This window comes from Canis lupus, chromosome 9 (genome assembly GCF_011100685.1).
Source record: "Canis lupus familiaris isolate Mischka breed German Shepherd chromosome 9, alternate assembly UU_Cfam_GSD_1.0, whole genome shotgun sequence".
In the NCBI taxonomy this organism is placed as follows: domain Eukaryota; kingdom Metazoa; phylum Chordata; class Mammalia; order Carnivora; family Canidae; genus Canis; species Canis lupus.
Genome location: NC_049230.1, coordinates 36,431,654 through 36,449,192, shown reverse-complemented (window position 1 = coordinate 36,449,192; position 17,539 = coordinate 36,431,654). Strand labels below are relative to the sequence as shown.

General features: G+C 54.5%; 2 protein-coding genes across 2 annotated transcripts; both read right to left on the bottom strand.

Moving 5' to 3' along the window:
- Positions 1 to 1,259: 1,259 nt before the first annotated feature.
- MRM1 (mitochondrial rRNA methyltransferase 1) lies at positions 1,260 to 7,727 on the bottom strand. Its single transcript, XM_038548026.1, has 5 exons — positions 7,063 to 7,727; positions 6,776 to 6,869; positions 4,907 to 5,033; positions 4,703 to 4,822; positions 1,260 to 4,488 (listed from the first exon to the last, which is right to left on the bottom strand). Exons 1-5 carry the CDS (start codon positions 7,608 to 7,610, stop codon positions 4,337 to 4,339), a joined length of 1,041 nt encoding a protein of 346 aa, XP_038403954.1. The 5' UTR covers positions 7,611 to 7,727; the 3' UTR covers positions 1,260 to 4,336.
- An 843-nt stretch (positions 7,728 to 8,570) lies between these two features.
- On the bottom strand, positions 8,571 to 16,758 carry DHRS11 (dehydrogenase/reductase 11). Its single transcript, XM_038548024.1, has 7 exons — positions 16,515 to 16,758; positions 13,695 to 13,904; positions 10,828 to 10,922; positions 10,307 to 10,436; positions 9,621 to 9,713; positions 9,353 to 9,418; positions 8,571 to 9,228 (listed from the first exon to the last, which is right to left on the bottom strand). The coding sequence occupies exons 1-7, from the start codon at positions 16,701 to 16,703 to the stop codon at positions 9,187 to 9,189; spliced, it is 825 nt and encodes a 274-aa protein (XP_038403952.1). The 5' UTR covers positions 16,704 to 16,758; the 3' UTR covers positions 8,571 to 9,186.
- Positions 16,759 to 17,539: the final 781 nt, after the last annotated feature.

The following is a 17,539-nucleotide window of genomic DNA, read 5'->3' as shown; positions in this document are numbered from 1 at the left end:
AAATAGGCCCTAGTCTGTGGGGAAATTGAGGCCAGGTTGGTAGGACGGCAGAGCCCATGCCCTCAGATGCTGCAAGAACAGCTGCCATGCTCCTCCAGGACTGGGCTGAGGGCTTTACATGCATGAGCTCATTTGATCTGCACCCCGACCCTCTGAGGTGGAAGCTATTGGAAAAGTTAAGGGATCTGTCCATATTTACACTACGAGCAAGTCTGAGTTGGAACTCAAAGCAAGCACTACTTCATGGCCAGGGTCATGTTCTTAACCACCACTGCTCCCCTCTGGCTTCATTCTGACCCTGCCCTGCAGGGGATGGACCCCAGCCAGCCCCCCTTCATATCCACAGCCACGGCCACCCCGGGTCCTGTGTACTCAATCATGCTTGCTGAGCAGCCTCTGTGCCAGGCACTGCCCTGTGTCAGCGACCAGAGGCCACCCCAAGGAAATCCAGACCTTCTCCTTCACCTTAGGCTCTCAGGTGCTTTCTCTTTGTCTTAATGCCTGGTTTGCATCACATAATTACATACCTATGTGTGCATGGCAGGTAATCACAGCCTCAATCCCCTTTGGTTCAAGTGAGGCCAGACAGCCTGCTGCCCAAGGGATGAAGCAGGGAGGAGCCCCCTGTGCTTGGCTCTTAGCCCCCAGAGTGGCACTTTAGAGTGGCCCTCTAGATGGCTCAGACTCTTGGGATCTGGAAAAGTGATGAACACCGTGCCCAAAGCAGGGTAGATTAGGTTCCAGACACTACATGAGAGTCCGTGGGCAGGAGAACAGCCTCTGAACCCTGAGTATCCCCAACCACAGCTTCCAGGTTCCATGCTGGGTTTGGTCCTAGAGAGCAGAGCTCAATTCTGCACTGCCGCATGGAGGGAACACCAGGACATCTCAGTTAATTTCCATCAAGTCTACAAATCTGGATTCTCCAGAGACACAGAACCAACAGGTGATGTATACCCATATCCCTATCTGTATACACATGTATACACATTTGCTTATTATGAAGACTTGGCTCACTTGACTATAAGACTGGCATCTCCCAGCTCTGTAGGGTTGAGGGAGCAAGCTGGAAGCCCGGGAGAGCTGATGACACAGTTCCCATCTGAAGGCCACCAGCAGGCTCAAGACCAGAAAAGAGCCCACGTTTCAGTTCCAAAAAGCAGGAAGAATTCTTATCAGGGGAGTGTCAGCCTTCCCCCCGCCACCCCCTTCAGGCCTTTGATTGAGGCCTTCCCACACTGGAAAGGGCGCTCTCTCCCTTACTCAGTATACCAATTTAAAGTTTATTAGTGATCTATTTATTAATAATCTCTACACCCAACGTGGGGCTTGAACTTACAACCCCAAGGTCAAGAGTCACATGTTCTTCAGACTGAGCCAGCCAGGCGCCCCTCAGTCTACCAATTTAAATGTTCATCTCATCCAAAAAACACCTTCACAGAAACACTTGGAATAAGGTTTGGCCAAATAGCTGGGTATCCCATGGCCCAGGCAACTTGATACCTAAACTGAGCTGTTACAGCCACGTCTGTATTATCACATGCTAGTCCTGGGGTGCGCAACACTTAGGTTTACAGAATGTTTTTGCTGATACTCTCTTTTTATTCTTACAAATCCTTGTCGGGGAGCGGGTACTGGGGCAGGTGCTGAAGGCACTGTCCCTATTTTACAGATGAGGAGGCTGGGAAGCTATCCAGGCCAAAAGCTGTGGAGCCAGGGCTGGATGCAGCACCTTCTAAGAACCTTTAGGCAGAGATGAAAGGTTAACTGGCCCAAGCTTTCAGACATGCACTCAAAAGCGTGGGTGTGGGGGCACCTGGGTGGCTCAGTGGTTGAGCATCTGCCTTTGGCTCACAGCGTGATCCTGGGGTCCTGAGATCGAGTCCCGCATTGGGCTCCCCACGGGGAGCCTGCTTCTCCCTCTGCCTCTGTGTCGCTCATGAGTAAATAAGATCTTAAAAAAAAAACACAGGTGTGAATGATTTAGAAGCGGTTTTTTGGACATGAGAACGTGGTTTCAAAGACCAGTGATTCTCGAACCTGGTGACACAGTGGCGTCAACTGGGGAGCCCTAAGAAACATGGGACCGGTCTCCTTCCCCAGAGATTCTGATCTAATCAGCTTGATGCCTCTGGGCATCTGGAATATTAAAGCTGTTACCACCACCACATACATCCTCAACCCTGATCTATAGAGTTTTATGAAAGGGTTTCTTCTTCTTTCTCTTTTAAAAAGACTTTATTTATTCATGAGAGACAGAGAGAGAGAGAGAGAAAGGCAGAGACACAGGCTGAGAGAGAAGCAGGCTCCTCACCAGGATCCCAGCTCCCCGGGATCACGACCTGAGCCAAAGGCAAGACGCTCAACCGCTGAGCCACCCAGGTGCCCCTCTTCCTCTTTCTTGAGAGGAAAAACCTTTAGAGGCATCTTAGACCTTCCTAATGTCTTTCTAAATTGGCATCCCCACCAAAATTCCAAGATCAATTCATTCCAAAGAGAAAAGAGTGGTACTATTTATCAAGCACCACCGTGTGGGAGGCACCCAGCTCACGTTGCCCTCTCTATCGTCCCATAACTTGGAAAGGTAGGATGATCCCCATTCTCCAACGAGGAGATGGAGACTCCAGTGGGAAAGGAGCCTGCCTATGATCACACAGCAATCAGGACTTGAACTTAGGTTGCTGTCCTCCAGATCCATGCTCCAGAGCAGTGCTTCCCAACTAGGGGCAATTGTCTTCCAGGGGACCTTTGGCAATGTCGGGAGGCATTTTTTGGTTGTCACAACAAGGGACAGGGGTGCTACTGGCATCCAGGGGGGAGAAGCCAGGGATGTTGCTGAACATCCTACACCACACAGGCCAAGCCGTCACACCAGAAAGTTATCTGGCCCAGGGTGTCACTACTGAGGTCCAGAAACCTTGCTCCAGTGGTTCTCAGCCTGGGCTATGCCTCAGACTCATTTGGGGGCTTTAAGAATCCTGATACCCAGGCTGCCCCTGACCATTTACACCAGAGTCTCTGGGGTTGGTCCCCAGTGTTGTTTTTGAGTTTACCAGATGGTTCCAATGTGCAGCCAGGACTGCTCTAAACTACTTATACTGGGGGCTTCTGCTCCCTTTGTGGGGCTCTGTGGGAGGAGGACCAAACCTATCTGGGTTGTACAGTAAACAGCAATGCTCTGCTTGACCAGGACTCTGATTCATCAGTTCCTTTCTTGGAGATGCACTACTAATGAGTGGCTGGTGAGGGTTCTGGAGGGCCAGTGAGGTAAATGCTGCTGGCTAATCTTTCCCTCACCTCTCTGGGGGCCACCACCAAGAATCTCCCCCAGGTGGCTGTAAAAGCTTCCAGAAGACTGTGGCTCAAAGAGCGAGGCTGCCACCTAGTGGAGGAATGGGACAGGATGGCCCCGGTGATTTTATTTGATTCTCACAAAGAGCCCTGGGGAGGGAGGTGCCAACAAGGGCTCCAAGGCCCAGAAGGATGGAGCCATGTGCTCAAGGTCCCCACTGGGACAGGGTTTGAGCCTGGATTTGCACCCATCTAGTCCACAAGAGGAACCCGGGCCTCCCTCTACATTCTCACACGGGTTCCAGAGGAACAGGACCCCTGGACTTGGCTGCCTGATTCCCTTCTTGTCTTCCAGGCAGGGCCCAGGAGCGGAGACCCTCTCTGCCAGCACATCTTAGAGATTTTTTTTTCATCTTAGAGATTATTAACAAGCTGCCCCGTCTAACCATAAGCCCAAAATTAAAATAGGAAACAGGGATCCCTGGGTGGCGCAGTGGTTTGGCGCCTGCCTTTGGCCCAGGGCGCGATCCTGGAGACTCAGGATCGAATCCCACGTCGGGCTCCCGGTGCATGGAGCCTGCTTCTCCCTCTGCCTGTGTCTCTGCCTCTCTTTCTCTCTCTGTGTGTGACTATCATAAATAAATAATTAAAAAAAAAAAAGACATTAAAAAAAAAAAAAGGAAACAGCTTTCCTCTGGTCTCTACTACAGAGCTCGCTGCACTCCAAGACAGTGGTTAATAAACAGGGGCCTAGGGACGCCTAGGCAGCTCAGTGGTTGAGCACCTGCCTACAGCTCAGGGCATGATCCAGGGTCTGAGGATTGCGTCCCATATTGGGCTCCCTGTGAAGAGCTTGTTTCTCCCCCTGTGTGTGTGTCTCTGTCTCTCTCCGTGTGTCTCTCACGAGTAATTAAATAAAATCTTAAAAAAAAAAAAAAATACCAGGGGCCTGGTTGCACACTGAGGCAAGAGACTTCAGCACATTCAAGCATTTGGGTATGCATGCCCTCCGGCTCAGTCCAAGTCAGCTCCCATTTTGTCTCTCTCATTCTGATCCTGAGGATAGTCCTGGGTGCTGTGCCAGCCCAGGCCCTTCTGATGTGGCTGAGGGTTCCCGGGGGTCTTGGAGCAGGTGTTCTCTCTTCCTCCCCATAGGGAAATCTTTCCTCTGGCAGCAAATGGAGTGAAGAAGAATTCCTGTGCCGATAGACAAAAGGATAAGGGAAAAGGGAAGATAGAGAAGAGGAAGGACCACATGCCAGCCACGCCCTCATCCTACTGCAAGAGGACGCATTTCCCCCATCTGGCACATACAGTGACGGAGACAGAGAAAGCCAGAGAAACTTGCTTGAGGTAGAAGAGCTGCATGTATGTGATCAGAGGGCAGGAGGTCGGGCAACAGTAGACTCACCTGCAGCCACGGAGACATTCAAGGACTCGAGTCCAGGAGGCAGCTGCCGGCCGGGCAGGATGGTAAGGAGTAGCTGGCAGGATGCCTGCACCGCCTGGGACAGACCAGAGCCCTCGTTACCTGCAGGGCACAGAGGCAGAGGGTTAGGGATGCCCCAGCTACACATGTACATCTGGACAAGGAAAAGCAGGGATGTCTACCTACCCAGCACTAGGAGAGTAGGCTGGTCCCAGAGGAACTCCAAGCAGCTAGTGATGGGGATCTCAGAGGACATCTCAGGCCTTGGGCAGCCCACCGTGCCAGCCACGAGCCAGCCCTGCCGGGCTTTGGCCTAAAGAGAAGAAATCCAGTTCCGGCTCACCAAACCTTCCTCGGGCAAGGAGCTGGCCTTGCCCATATAGTCAGTTACTCCCTCACTGATCCATCAATTCAGGCAATAGTTATTAAGCCCTAACAGGCAGGCTCTGTCCTAGGACTTAGGACAGACAGGGCAGAGAACAAAACGGGCTAAAATCCCAGCCATCTGGCGGAAGGGTGATTGAGGAGGGTCTCACTGAGGTGAGCCTGGAGGATAGAGTACTGTGTAGGCTTTTGGGGGAAGAAGAATCTAGGGAGAGATGAGCAAGTGCAAAGGCTGAGAGGCTGCTGCTTATGCGACGCGTGTGAGGAATGGTGGCCCCGCGGGAAGGGAGCCACTGAGATGGAGAGGGAACAAAAGGCCACCTAAGGCAGGACCTCAAAGGCCACTGAAAGACTTTGGCTTTTATTCTGGGAGAGCTGTATAGGCTTTTTTTTTTTTTTTTTTTAAATATTTCATTTATTTATTTGAGAGAGAAAGAGCAAATGTGCACTCACAAGCAGGGACAGTGGCAGAGGCAGGGGGACAAGCAGACTCCCTGCTGAGCAGGTAACCCAAAGCAAGGCTTGATCCCAGGACCCTGAGATCATAACCTAAGCCAAAGGCAGATGGCCAACTGACTGCACCACCCAGGCGCCCTGCAGTAAAGGCTTTGAGCAAAGAAGTAAGATGTTTCAACAGAATCACTCTGCCAGCCATGTAGAGGGCCAACAGGAGACTGGTTTGGACATTTCCACAACACTGCAGGCAAGAGATGATGGTGGCCTGCACCAGGGTGGGAGCTGCAGAGATGGTGAAGATTGCTAGGAACACAAAAATAACTTCAAGGTAAAACTGAAAGAATCTGTTGATAGCTGTGGGCCATAGGCTATGAGAGCAGGAAGAAGGATCAAGGCCACCACAGCTTTGGGCCTAAACAAAGGGATGCAGTTGCCATTGGCTGAGCTGGATAAGTCTACACAAGGAAGTGCTCAGCTTTGGAAATGTGAAGTTTGAAATGCCCCTCAGACCACAAAAGAAGCTGTTGAATCTGGGCCTCCCGAGTAAGATCCAGGCTAGGATATACATTTGGGAGCCATCCAAGTGTAGATGGTATTTAAAGCCTTGAGACTGGATGAAACTAAGAAATGAACCCAGAATAGAGGAGGGGGCGAATAGTCAGAGGAGTAGCCAAATGCAAAGCAAGACTGCCCCCTCGTGTCCAGCACGAGAAGCACAGCCGAAGACAGAAACCTGGACCAGGAGAGGGTTTTCCTTAGGTTTACCCCTTCCTGGATATCAAAGTTGTTTGGTGGTGGTGGTTTGTCTGGGTTTTTGGTTTTTTTCTGGGTGGGGGTGGGGGGATGGGGAAGGCATAGATTAGTCCTTGTTCAGAGAGTCTTTCAAGCTGTGCCCCTACTCAGAACACATGACTCGTGCCCCCCAGCTTCTCAAAGCTCAACAAACGTTTACTGAAAACCTACTGAGAGTGAGGCTCTGAGGTACGTTAACTAGCCTCCAGGGCAAAGAGCTATGTATGCCTGGGGAAGGCACGAAGGGAATGAAGCCAGAAAGTTTCCAACTTCAGATTCTGTTCTACTAAACCCCTTCCTAAAGGGATTTAGAAGGACGTAGGGAACGATCCTACATCCTCCTCTTCCTCCATCAGGTGGCTGCAGAGACTGGGCTTGGTTCCCTTCTGCTCCTTTCCCCGCCGCCCCCCTCCACGCCGTTACCTGTAGAAAGCCGGCCAGGTCATCGGTGGAGAACACGTCCATCACCTCCATAGCCCCTGCGCTGGCCTTGCTGACCACCGGAGTGAGCGGGCAGCTGCAAATGGCCCCATGCCCTGCATTAAGGTGGGTAAACTCAAACCCGGCGCCCTCCCCTCCGCCCCGGCTTCCAAGGGTTAGGGGTGTGAGTTCTGACGATGGGAAGCCCTGGCTGAGGGACCCCGGGTCAGGTGCTTAGAGACTCGGCTGCGCCCCAAACCAGGGCACATGGGGACTAAGGGACATCGTGCCTGTTTCTCCCGCTGGTGATGACTTTATCCACGCCGAGGAAGTGAGCAGAACGCAGCACGGCCCCAAGGTTCCGGGGATCCTGGAGCCTCTCGAGGACGAGCCACAGCCGCCGGGGGTCGTCGCCCGGCCTCGCCTCTTCGACCTCAGTCCAAGGCCGAGGCTTCAGCGGGCTCACCTCCATGCACACGCCCTGGTGCACCTGATGGCGGCACAGGGCGTCCAGCTTCTGCCGTCTGGGCCGCAGAACTGGGATGTCCCGCGCCTCTGCCTCCCGGAGCAGCTCGGCCCGCTCCCCCTGCAACCCGGATCTGCCGGCCTGGAGCAGGAGCCTGGCCACCCGGCGACGGGCGGCCCGCAAGGCCAGGAGACAAGGGGCCAGGCCAAACAGAAGCTCCAGTCCCCGCGGAGACCGCGAGGTCGGCGCCAGGTCATCCAGGAGCAGGCGGCTCAGCTCCTCCCCACGCCGCGCCGCGTGGGAGAAATGACAGGCGAAGAGGCGACCGGGACAACGCCAGGGCGCGCCCCCAACGGCCCCGAGCAGCGACATGGCCAATGGCCCTGCAGCGCTATCAGGAGCGCTCACCCCGCTCCCGGGGCCCCAGCACGCGTGCGGGGGACGAGCGCCCCGGGCGCCCCGCAGACTCCCTGGGACCGGCGGCCCCGCCCCCGCCGCCCACGTGGGCCGCCGCGCTTCCGGGTTCGGGCGGCCCGGCCCCGGCCCGCCCACGCACTGCGCATGCCCGGCCGCCCGCGCCTGCCCACAGCGCCCCTCGCAGGGCTGGCTGAGCCGCGGCCTTCTCTGTCGCGCTGCCGGCAGGACCTCCCCTGCCAGCCGCTTCACCTGCGCCCTTCCAGGTCCCCAGAGGTGTCCGGAGGCTGAAGAGCCACGTTCACCCCGGCCCCGGCAGACGCCGCTTTAAGGGCGTGTGTTCAACCGGGTCAGTCGTGGCGACTCCCTCCCCACATCCAGTCCACCGGCCGGTGCAGAAACTCCCGCGTCCGGCCCTTCCTCGGCACCGCCCCCAGGCCCGTCGGACCCTCAGGGTCCTCGCAGGATCCCAGCAGCCACTTCCTGTCCCGCGGCGGCTCTCTGGGCGCTGTGCCTAGGGCCTCACCTGCGCACAAGCCACCTGATGCGCTTGGCCCACAGGTGCTGGGCGGACGCCTTGCTCGCACTCAGACCTGCGTGATCCACGCAGGAGCTTCCTTTTCAGCCCCATCTCACCCCCGCACGATGTTCTGTGCTGTTGCCACAACACTGGCTGCTCATTCACTTATTCAGCCTCCCACCCTTGTATCCACTGGTGTCCTCTTTCCTGGCTGGCAAACTCCTACCAATTTTCAAGACCCAACCCAAACCCACATGTGCTTTCTAAGGTAATCCACACTCCTGGACCGATGCCCCAAATGTACCCACCTTCCCCCTCACCTGGAGGAAATTCCGAGGCACAACTGCCCTGATCACAGAAAAGGAGGAAGAACCTGAAAGACACTCCCGAAGCCAAGGTAGGTTGTTGCAATTTTTCTTTTTTAATTGTCACAGTGAAATTCACTTGGGAGGCAGGCCCTAGTAGTCAGCGGCCATAGTCAGTGTGGAGTGATGACCCCAATAGGAGCCAAGAAGCCAAGCCTGGGCTGGAGAACTATGATGGGGGAAGAGAAAGGGCAATGGGGGCAGTAGGGCAGGGAGAGGAAGAAGCCTGGAGCCTTGGATAACCATTCAGATAGAAGGTGAGGACTTCTCTCTGCCACTTCCTCCCTGAGGGACAGGGCATGGGATGCAAGAAGACAGGGAAAGCCCCCCTCTGGGCCACAGTCCCTTCCCCAGGTCAAAAGGGAGAGACCAAAGAGAGCAAACAAACACCAAGGAGCCTAAGAAGGGGACCAAGAATGAGTTAACACATGAAATTATCAGGTATACCACCTCCTCTCCCCAACCCACTGTTCATATTTGTGGTGGAAACAGTCTGATAAGATATAAAAACTTCAAACAAATTTTCTAGCCCCTGGTGGGGTAGGGAGAGGAAGCAGAATCCAGGAGTCCAGAAATCAACACCTAAAATCCAGAGGCAGGAGCCAAGCCGTGAGGGGCGGGGAGGGAAGGCAGAGGTCCCCACAGGAAGCTAGATCACCTGCTCCGTGGGCCTCATCTGGATGTCTCCGATCTGCTGGAAGGCACAAGGCTTGAGGCAGCCAGAACGTTCTTCCCACCCCCTAAGGCCTCCCTGCGGTCCTCCTCTGAGGATGGCTGGGCTCTTCCAAGGGGTGGGCAGTCAAGGCCAGACTCACCTGGACATGTGGAGGTGTGCTGAGGACATAGATGACAGCCTCGGCCACATCCTCAGGCTTGAGACACTGGGGAGCACCAGAGGAAAGGGGTGAAGCGAGGGAAGAACAGACCTCCTACTTCTAACGTCCTCTCCAGCATCTTCATCCCCACCCCAGCCCTCCAGGAGGGGTGACAGGCTGGCTAGAGGGGTGCAGTCTAAAGGCCAGGGTTCCCTCTGCCTTTACATAGGGAGTAAGTGGCTCACCCCATCCCAGGAGGAGGCCCCACCTTTATGCGTTCATAGGTGACAGCTGCCTTCTCAGGGTCCTTGTCATGGAGTTTGAAGGCGAATTGTGTCTCCACCACTTCTGGAGAGATGCACTGGACCAACAGAGACGGCCTGCTCAGGGGCCGAGCAGAGCCCTGCCTCTACCCTAATCAGAGGCCGAGGCTTGGGGGGACAGGATGGAGACCTGGGGCAGGGGGTGCTGCTTCACAGTGATGGCCACCCAGTGTCCAGCAGCCACCTGGTCCGCCTATGGCTGCGATGCTCACAATGACACCTACCACCTTCTGAGCCCTTATCAGGTCAGTGTTTTATGACAGTGTCCCTTAAAACATTATAACCAAGTAGGTGTCGTCGTCTCCATTTTACAAGTGCAAAGAGTGACACTTGGAGGGGTCAAATGAGCTGCCCAGGGTCATGCGGCCTCCAGGAAAGAGCCCAGAGCCCAGGCTTCCAGCCATGCTTTCCCACACTCCTTGCTTTCTCTCAGCCTCACCCACTGTGTTCCCTTCTGGTCAGCCCCCTCCCACCTCAAAGTCAAGGACCAGGCAGGGGCACGCAAGCAGCAGGAGAGCCCAGGAGCTCTGTGCCCCTCACACTCCTGGCAGCACAGCCTGGACAGTGTGCGTGTGGGGTGGGGAGGGCCTGTGCCTACCCTGTCCCCACCAGGGCCAGGCTGCACCCTCACCGTGGCTCGGATGTGGGTCTGGGCCTCCCGAAGCTCTTGCCTCAGTCCCTCTGTAAGTGCGGTGACAGCATACTTGGTAGCACTATAGAAATGGATCACGGAGTGGGGTGACACTTGGTGACCAGACATGCTGGAGGAAGGAGGAAAGGGGAAAGAAGAGTGAAGCTGCTGAAAGAGCAGCCACGCCCCCTGCTGCACCAGCCAGCCCCACCACCTAGATGCCACAGGAAGCCTGCTCAAGGGGACCTCTGGAGGCCATTCTAGGGGCCCACTAAGGTAGCTTTCGTGGTTCAATCAGCTCCTGCAAGCTCTGCACTCCCCAGGAGTCCACCTAGGGGCTGGCACTTGATAACACTATTCTTTCCCTCACAATTGTGCCATCTGGCTGTTAACTGGGTATTAAATCCCTATTTTACCACCAATGAAACGGATGCTCAAAAAGGTCAAGTGAGCTGCAACAGATCACTCAGCTTGGTGGGAGAGTGGTGACCTGAGACATTGCCCTCCACCACCTGCCTCACCTGTTGATGTTAATGATATGCCCATCATCCACCTTGCGTTCCTTCATGGACTGGTAGGCTTCCCGGGTGCAAATGCTGAGCGCCAGCACATTCACCTGCAGGCCAGGGAAGGCAATGGGGTGTCCCCAGCATGGGCCCATCGGAGCAGGTAATAGAGCCAGAGTACGCCCCACACCCTGGGAGAGTGGCATTCCAAACAGTGTCCAGGTCCTACCAGAGACCAACAATGGTTCCAGGGTAATTTGCCTCCCCCTAAAACCACAAGCCCCAGGTGACAGCAGTAGTAGCTCTCCTCCCAGGGTGAAATCCCCTCCCCGGTTTCTACAAACAGGAATGGAAAACCCCCAAACCCATCCATGATCCTGGACCCTCCCTCTCTTGGCTGTCTCCTCTGCAAACAATAGAATGCCTGCCTTAGAGAACCATCTCCTTTTCTTCCCCAAACACCCTACTCCTCTTTTCTCTGGGTCAGTGTCCCTGGCCCTGCTCGCTCTAAAAAAACCTAAAAATCTTTCCTAAGATTGCTTTAAAAATCTCTCTCCTCAAGCACAGACCCTAGTCTCTCCCCACCCTTCGGAGTACTCTCTACTCCCTTCCTGTCCTCTCCCCTCCCCTGTGACTACAAGCAGAGAAGGCCTGACCTTCCTTCCCCTGCCTTCCATCTATCTACAAGACTAGGTGTGGAGACTCTTTAGACAGTGGAGTAACTGGTCATAGGATGGCAGAGGACCTCCCAAGCACATGGGGGTTTTCTGTCTTCCTTGGCTTCTGCCAAAGGTGGCCCCAAGTCCCCACCTTTCATGGAACAAAGGCCTTAAGAAGTATCTCAGCTCTAAAGCTCCTGCCAAGCCCCACCCTTCCCCCATGAGGACAAGCAGAGATAAAGCTTTCAGCAGGTCCTCACTCTCTCTTCCTGAGAGAAGAAATAAGACCTGCCAGGACATTAGATGTTTCTCTTTATCAGGTGTCAGAGCCAGGCATCGGAGACAGAACACTCTCAGTGTGAACCTGCCTCAGCACACATGGCAGAAGGGCACGAGAAGCTTTGAGCCCTGTTTCTGGTCCTCTCGGTAATGTATGTTTGTGAGGCAGAGAACTCAAATCTGAGGACAGATGGAGTAGGAGAAACAGGTCCCCTAGGACCAAGGGAGTTGATTCTCCTACATCTGGTGGTATGTGGTGGCTGGAGATGTCTCAGAAGACAATCCTAATAGGATTTTATAATGCTGAATGAAGCTGAAAGGGTCTTAAAGATTTGAGATAAGTCCCTCATTTTACAGATGAGGAACTTGAGGTCCAGGTTTAGAGACTCACTTAACTGCAGGTGAGGACCGCAACTCAGACCTCAGAAAGCTTTCTGGGGATAGGGGATAGTGCTTCATTCTTCATGGTTCATTGTTTCAGTGTTCATTGTTCATTTCTAGGCCCAAGCACCTTTTAGGTGCCAAGTCAATTGTGGGGAAAGATGGATCCCCATGGACACACAGCTTTTAATTTCTCGGGATACTTTTATACCCTAATATTGCCCCATAATATAGTCTATAAGTTGAAAACCCATGTCCTGAAGGCTGTGTTTGGTCTATACAAAATTTTAAAACACTTTTAGTTCATTCCCAATGTGTACTGGGAGGTTTCATTCACTCCACAAATACTGAGCATCTACTGAATATCTATTATGGGCAGAGAATAAGCCAGACAAAAATCCTTGCCTTGGGAGCACCTGAGTGGCTTAGTGGTTGAGCGTCTGCCTTTGGCTCGAGTTGTGATCCCAGGACTCAGGTTCTACCCACATTGGGCACCCTGCTCAGTGGGGAGTCTGCTTCTCCCTCTCCCTCTGCCCCTCCCTCCTGCTCGTGCTCTCACTCACTCTCTCTGTCTCTCTCAAATGAATTAAAAAAATCTTTATTAAAAAAATCCTTGCCCTTGGGCAGTCCTGGTGGCCCAGCGGTTTAACACTGCCTTCAGCCCAGGGCGTGATCCTGGAGACCTGGAATCGAGTCCCACGTCAGGCTCCCTACATGGAGCCTGCTTCTCCCTCTGCCTGTGTCTCTGCCTCTCTCTCTCTCTCTCTCTTTCTCTGTGTGTGTGTGTGTCTCATGAATAAATAAAATCTTTAAAAAAAAAAATCCTTGCCCTTGGAGCAGAGGTTTTGGTCAATGGGAGGGGTGGGATGTCACATAAAAACCCAGGCTCTCCGCTCCTCTCAAAGAAATCATTGATCTGGCCACACTGGACCCACACTGCACTAGGGTCAAGATGCTGGACTTCAGCAGCCACCCTTGTACTTGGCCGTGTGCTCCCCCATTGACAGCAGACTCCACCTGACCTACCTCACTCATTTAGGCATTTACCTGGCCCCAGGAGAGTTTGTGGCCCTACACATCAATGATATAGGTGTGTTCACCCCAGTTAAATGTGACAAGACTGGAGCTCAAAGAGGGTGGCCGGCCATCTGCTTGAAGCCACACAGTGACTGAGAGGGCTTAAGGAGAATCTCATCTCCTGTCTCTTGGCTCCTTTGCTTCCGAAAGACCACGTTCCCAAGTATGTAGCGTGGTACTGACACGCAGGGGCATTCAATAAACAGCAGTTCTCTCCCTACCAGTCTTTCTTCCAGGAGAAAGAAATCAGCCTGGACTTTAAAAACGGCCCCTTTTGGGGGCTCAAAGGAAAGAACAGAAAAGATGTGGCCATTCATCTCACTGTGCCTTTGGTAGGGAAAGAAACAAGGGTGGAGTCAAAGTGCCCCAGGTAGGAACCCAAAGCACCCTCTGCTTTGCTGTCCTACCCCAAGCCTCGCCCTGGTTCACAGAGCCCTGGCCCCCGACTCTCCTCCCAAGCCCTCCATCCAAGCCAGCAGCCCTTACGTTGAACATGTCCTTCCAGCCGCTGGTACTGCCTGAGAGCAGGGTGTCAGGCCGGGCCAAGCCAGCATTATTGATGCAGATGTCTACACCGCTATGCTGAGAGCGGACGGCCGAGAACATGGAGAGGATGTCCTCCTCGCTGGACAGGTCACATCTGTGGGGGATCAAAGTCCCAGGATAGCCTGCACTCTTACATTCGGCAGCCAGCTCCTATGGAACCCAACAGGGAGCTAACTGGGGTGAGCTGCTCACTCCCACACCTTCCCACCCAAGACAGTCTTCCTCCACTGTCACTCCTCAGAGAACTCTCTCCTTTGGTAGCCACCTTCCAGCCACGTAGATGTTGGGGCTACTTGTCCTCTTTGGTCAAAATCCAGGAGATGATGAGCATTCCCTGAGTGAGGGGGGCCCAGGGGAGTTGAGATCGTCAATGGAGGAACCTCATGATAAACTCAAGTTTTTGGTTCCAAGAAGGGAAAAGGGAGCCAGGGGTCCTAGACAGCGTGGTCTCTCTTCGTTCTGCCTCTCAAGCAGGAGCCCTTCTCTGCTCACAGGTAAGCTGCACCTCTCACCCCACTCCTTGCGTCCTCCACCAGTACCAGGAGTCACTGAGCTGGTTACTCAGGGATTCTCTCCTCTCCTGTTGCCTCATCCAGTCCCTACCAGAGGGCCTATGTCTGAACTGTCACCCTCCCTCCACAGAGTGCAGCCAGCTGGCTTTCAGATTGAGCCCAACTGCCAGTCTCCCCTCGCCCTACCTATAAAGACAGGTGAGGAAGTCACGACAGATTCTTTTCCTCTGTCCCACAGTGTACTGTCCTCTACCCCTAAACTTCTCAGGTTATGATAAGACCAGTCAGGTGGCAGGTGACACCGGGCAGCCCCAATGTATCAACAGGGACCTCAGGACGCTGAGGAGCCCTGAGACAGACAGACCTGAGAAGGCAGAGCCACTGCGAGGTGGCTGTGAGGGATGCAGACATTCAGAAGCAGGAAGAAACCAAGCCATGTGGCCTTGGAGGCCAGAGACTGGGCACCTGAGGCTTGTGAAGGTGACCATACATGTGTGGGAGGGAGAGCGTTAGGGGGTAGGAGGTGCCCTAGAGGAAGGCCCACTTGGACACCAACTGCCCTGGCCTTGAACCCCTTCTTCCCCAAATCAAGATGGGAATAAAGGGTTGGATCAGGGGACCTAGAGATTCTTTTTCTGCTTTAACTTCTCAAGAGTTCAAAAGGTATAGTCTTCTGGGACTTCGAAGGCCCCCTTTACCCCATTTCATCTACTCACAGCCACAGGACAGGGCTTCTCTCTGTTGGGGGCCAGAACTCAAACTCTGTTTTAATGTCAATAAACACAAATATGGCAGGGATCCTCCCTTCCCCTGGCATACAACTTCTCCCTTCCACCTCCAGACTCAAATCCCCACAGGAAAGCCAAATTGGAGGACTTGGGGACATAGAGCTCCCTGTCATTGCCTTCTCATGTCCCACCTATCCTCATCTATCCTCAGAAATGACCTGAAATTATGTCTATCCCCTCCCAGCACAGGCATTTCCCCCTCACTAAAGGAGTCATCCTGGGGCTGGATGAGTAGCCTGAAGATCCCCGTGGAGCTCAGGGACCCCTTTCCTGGCTAGTTTGCGTTGGCAGGGGATGGTGGTGGGGAGTAGGAAGAGAAGGCAACAATGGCTTTAGAATTAAGGAATCCATGGGTCTAAACCCTGGTCTGATGGTCTAGGCTCCAAGGTTGGGGCTGGGCCCTGAGCTCCTCAGGACAGGAGAAACGGAGGGGTGGAGTAGGGCAATGATATAGCTGGGTGACCTTGGGACTATCTAGATAGCTATAAAGTGTACCTTTGGCCAGCAGCAGGGAAGGGGACAGCCCTCCTTCGGTACACCTTCTCCCTTTGTCCCCACCCAAAGCCTCCTTATGTTGGGACTTTGACCAATGGTGAAGATAAAGCCCTGCAGCTAAGCACTAGCCCAAACCCCGAGAGTGATTTTGCCAGGAACAAATCCAAAGATGACCTATGATGGAAATTTCTCGTCGTCTTCCTTCCTGTTACAACATGGCCAACTTCATTTCATTTTGCTCTGGGCTCTTGTTGCTCACATCTTGGGGCTCCCAACCCCAGGTTAAGAAAAAAATAAGAAGTTTCGGTTCTACATTGCTTTGTCTCCTCAGGGCTCACATATTCCATGCCCTATTTCACCTACTCAGTCCCACCTAGGACAGTGAAATTGGAGAAAGGTCTATCTGTAAATATCCCACTGGGGTCGGGGTTAACCCTCAAATTTGGGAGTGAGTCTCTTCTGGAAAGCTCCACTCCCACCCCAACCACACCTTCAGTCCTGGGTAAAAAAGTATCCTGATCAAAAACCTGTAGCCCCTGTTCATCTGGCTGGCCAGTCACTTCGCTTGGCTTTGTGGGCAAGGAGGTCTGGGGACTAGAGGGAGAAATCCAGTAGCCAACTTAGCCACTGAGGCCAGTAAGTTTTCTTTCCGTCTCCCTAGCTGCCTAGCTAGCCCTGATCTCTGGCAGGTAGATAGGCAGAGAGAAAGATGCCAAGGAGTCAGAGAACTGGTACACTGCAGTAGAGGCTGTCAGGAGTAGGAGCTCCTTAAAAGACGGGACTTTATAACAGGTAAGATAGAGGCCTGTCCTACTAGGCATCCATCCCTCCCCCTCTGGCCCCCTTGCAAATGGCCTTGGGGTGGCGGACAGGGGAGGACAGGTTCACCCCGCCTCCCCCACCCAGACCCGACCCGGCTGGAAACGACGCCTCCCAGAACGACCCTCCCCGCGGCGGGGACTTACCTCGATGTTGCCCACGGTGCGGGCACAACCCACTACCTTCAGTCCCTGCTGGACCAGGGCCCGGGCCACGGCCGCGCCGATGCCCCCCGAAGCTCCCGTCACCAGTGCCAGCCGGTCACGCCACCGCTCCATGCCAGCCCTGGCGGTGGTCCCGAGCCGCCCGCCCCCCTCGCTCCACGAGCCGGACATTGGGATCGCGGAGCCCCGCCCCGGGTCGCTGGGGCTCGGCCGCTCTCCGGTCACCGCCGCGGCCGCCGCCCACCGGCCCCGCCCCGAGCCTCGCCCCAGCCCGCCTCCATTCCGCCGGGCCCCCGGCTGCGGCCCCACCCTCCGCCCCCCCGCGACCCGCCTCCTCCCAGCGGGAGGCCCGCCGTGGCCTGGCCGCCCCGCCCCCGCCCCTGCCTGGCGGGGGCCGGGAAACCACGCTTCCCGCCGCGCGGCCGGGCGTGGGAGGGCCGCGGGATCTCGCGGGCCGGCCTCCCGCAGCGGCAGGGAAGCCGAGGTTTGATGGGGGCTTGCTCCAGGCCCGAGGCCGCACGTACCCCCCCGCCCCGTGTTCAGTCTCCCTTCCCAATGTCCTGAGCCCTAAGGCTGGGAGGAGAAATTAAGGGCGCTTAGGTGACTCCAACGCCCCCGGTGGCTGATGGGAAGAGTTCGGCCCAGAAAAGGCTGTCTCAGCAGCTATCCTCGCCTAGTTACCTTGAAGAGGCTCTTAGACCCACCTGAATCCTCGGCGTTACTAGAAGGAGAACTTAAAAGTTAAAAATGGAAATACCCCCAAGTACACGTTTATTGGCCCACTGTCTCCAACGGTCCTATCCCTCCCAACTCCCATTGAAACAAATGTATCACTATGCATATCAAAGATTAAAGCAATAGCTAATATTTATTGAGCACTTACTGTGTAATAGGTACTTTTAAAGCACTTTAAATATATTAATATGCAGAGCAGCCCTATGAGATAACTACTTCCTGGTCTTCATTTTATAGATGACTATCCTGAGAAGGTGAAGCATGGTTTGGAC

Excerpts from the sequence above, each read along its gene's own strand:
- DHRS11 (XM_038548024.1), bottom strand. The coding sequence starts at position 16,703 with ATGTCCGGCTCGTGGAGCGAGGGGGGCGGGCGGCTCGGGACCACCGCC. Across the intron at positions 9,714-10,306 it reads AGACCCACATCCGAGCCACG|TGCATCTCTCCAGAAGTGGT; the intron begins GTGAGGGTGCAG and ends CTGTTGGTCCAG. Across the intron at positions 9,229-9,352 it reads GCACACCTCCACATGTCCAG|ATCGGAGACATCCAGATGAG; the intron begins GTGAGTCTGGCC and ends GCCTTCCAGCAG.
- MRM1 (XM_038548026.1), bottom strand. The coding sequence starts at position 7,610 with ATGTCGCTGCTCGGGGCCGTTGGGGGCGCGCCCTGGCGTTGTCCCGGT. Across the intron at positions 4,823-4,906 it reads GCCTACTCTCCTAGTGCTGG|GTAACGAGGGCTCTGGTCTG; the intron begins GTAGGTAGACAT and ends TGTGCCCTGCAG. Across the intron at positions 4,489-4,702 it reads GAATGTCTCCGTGGCTGCAG|GAATTCTTCTTCACTCCATT; the intron begins GTGAGTCTACTG and ends CTATCGGCACAG.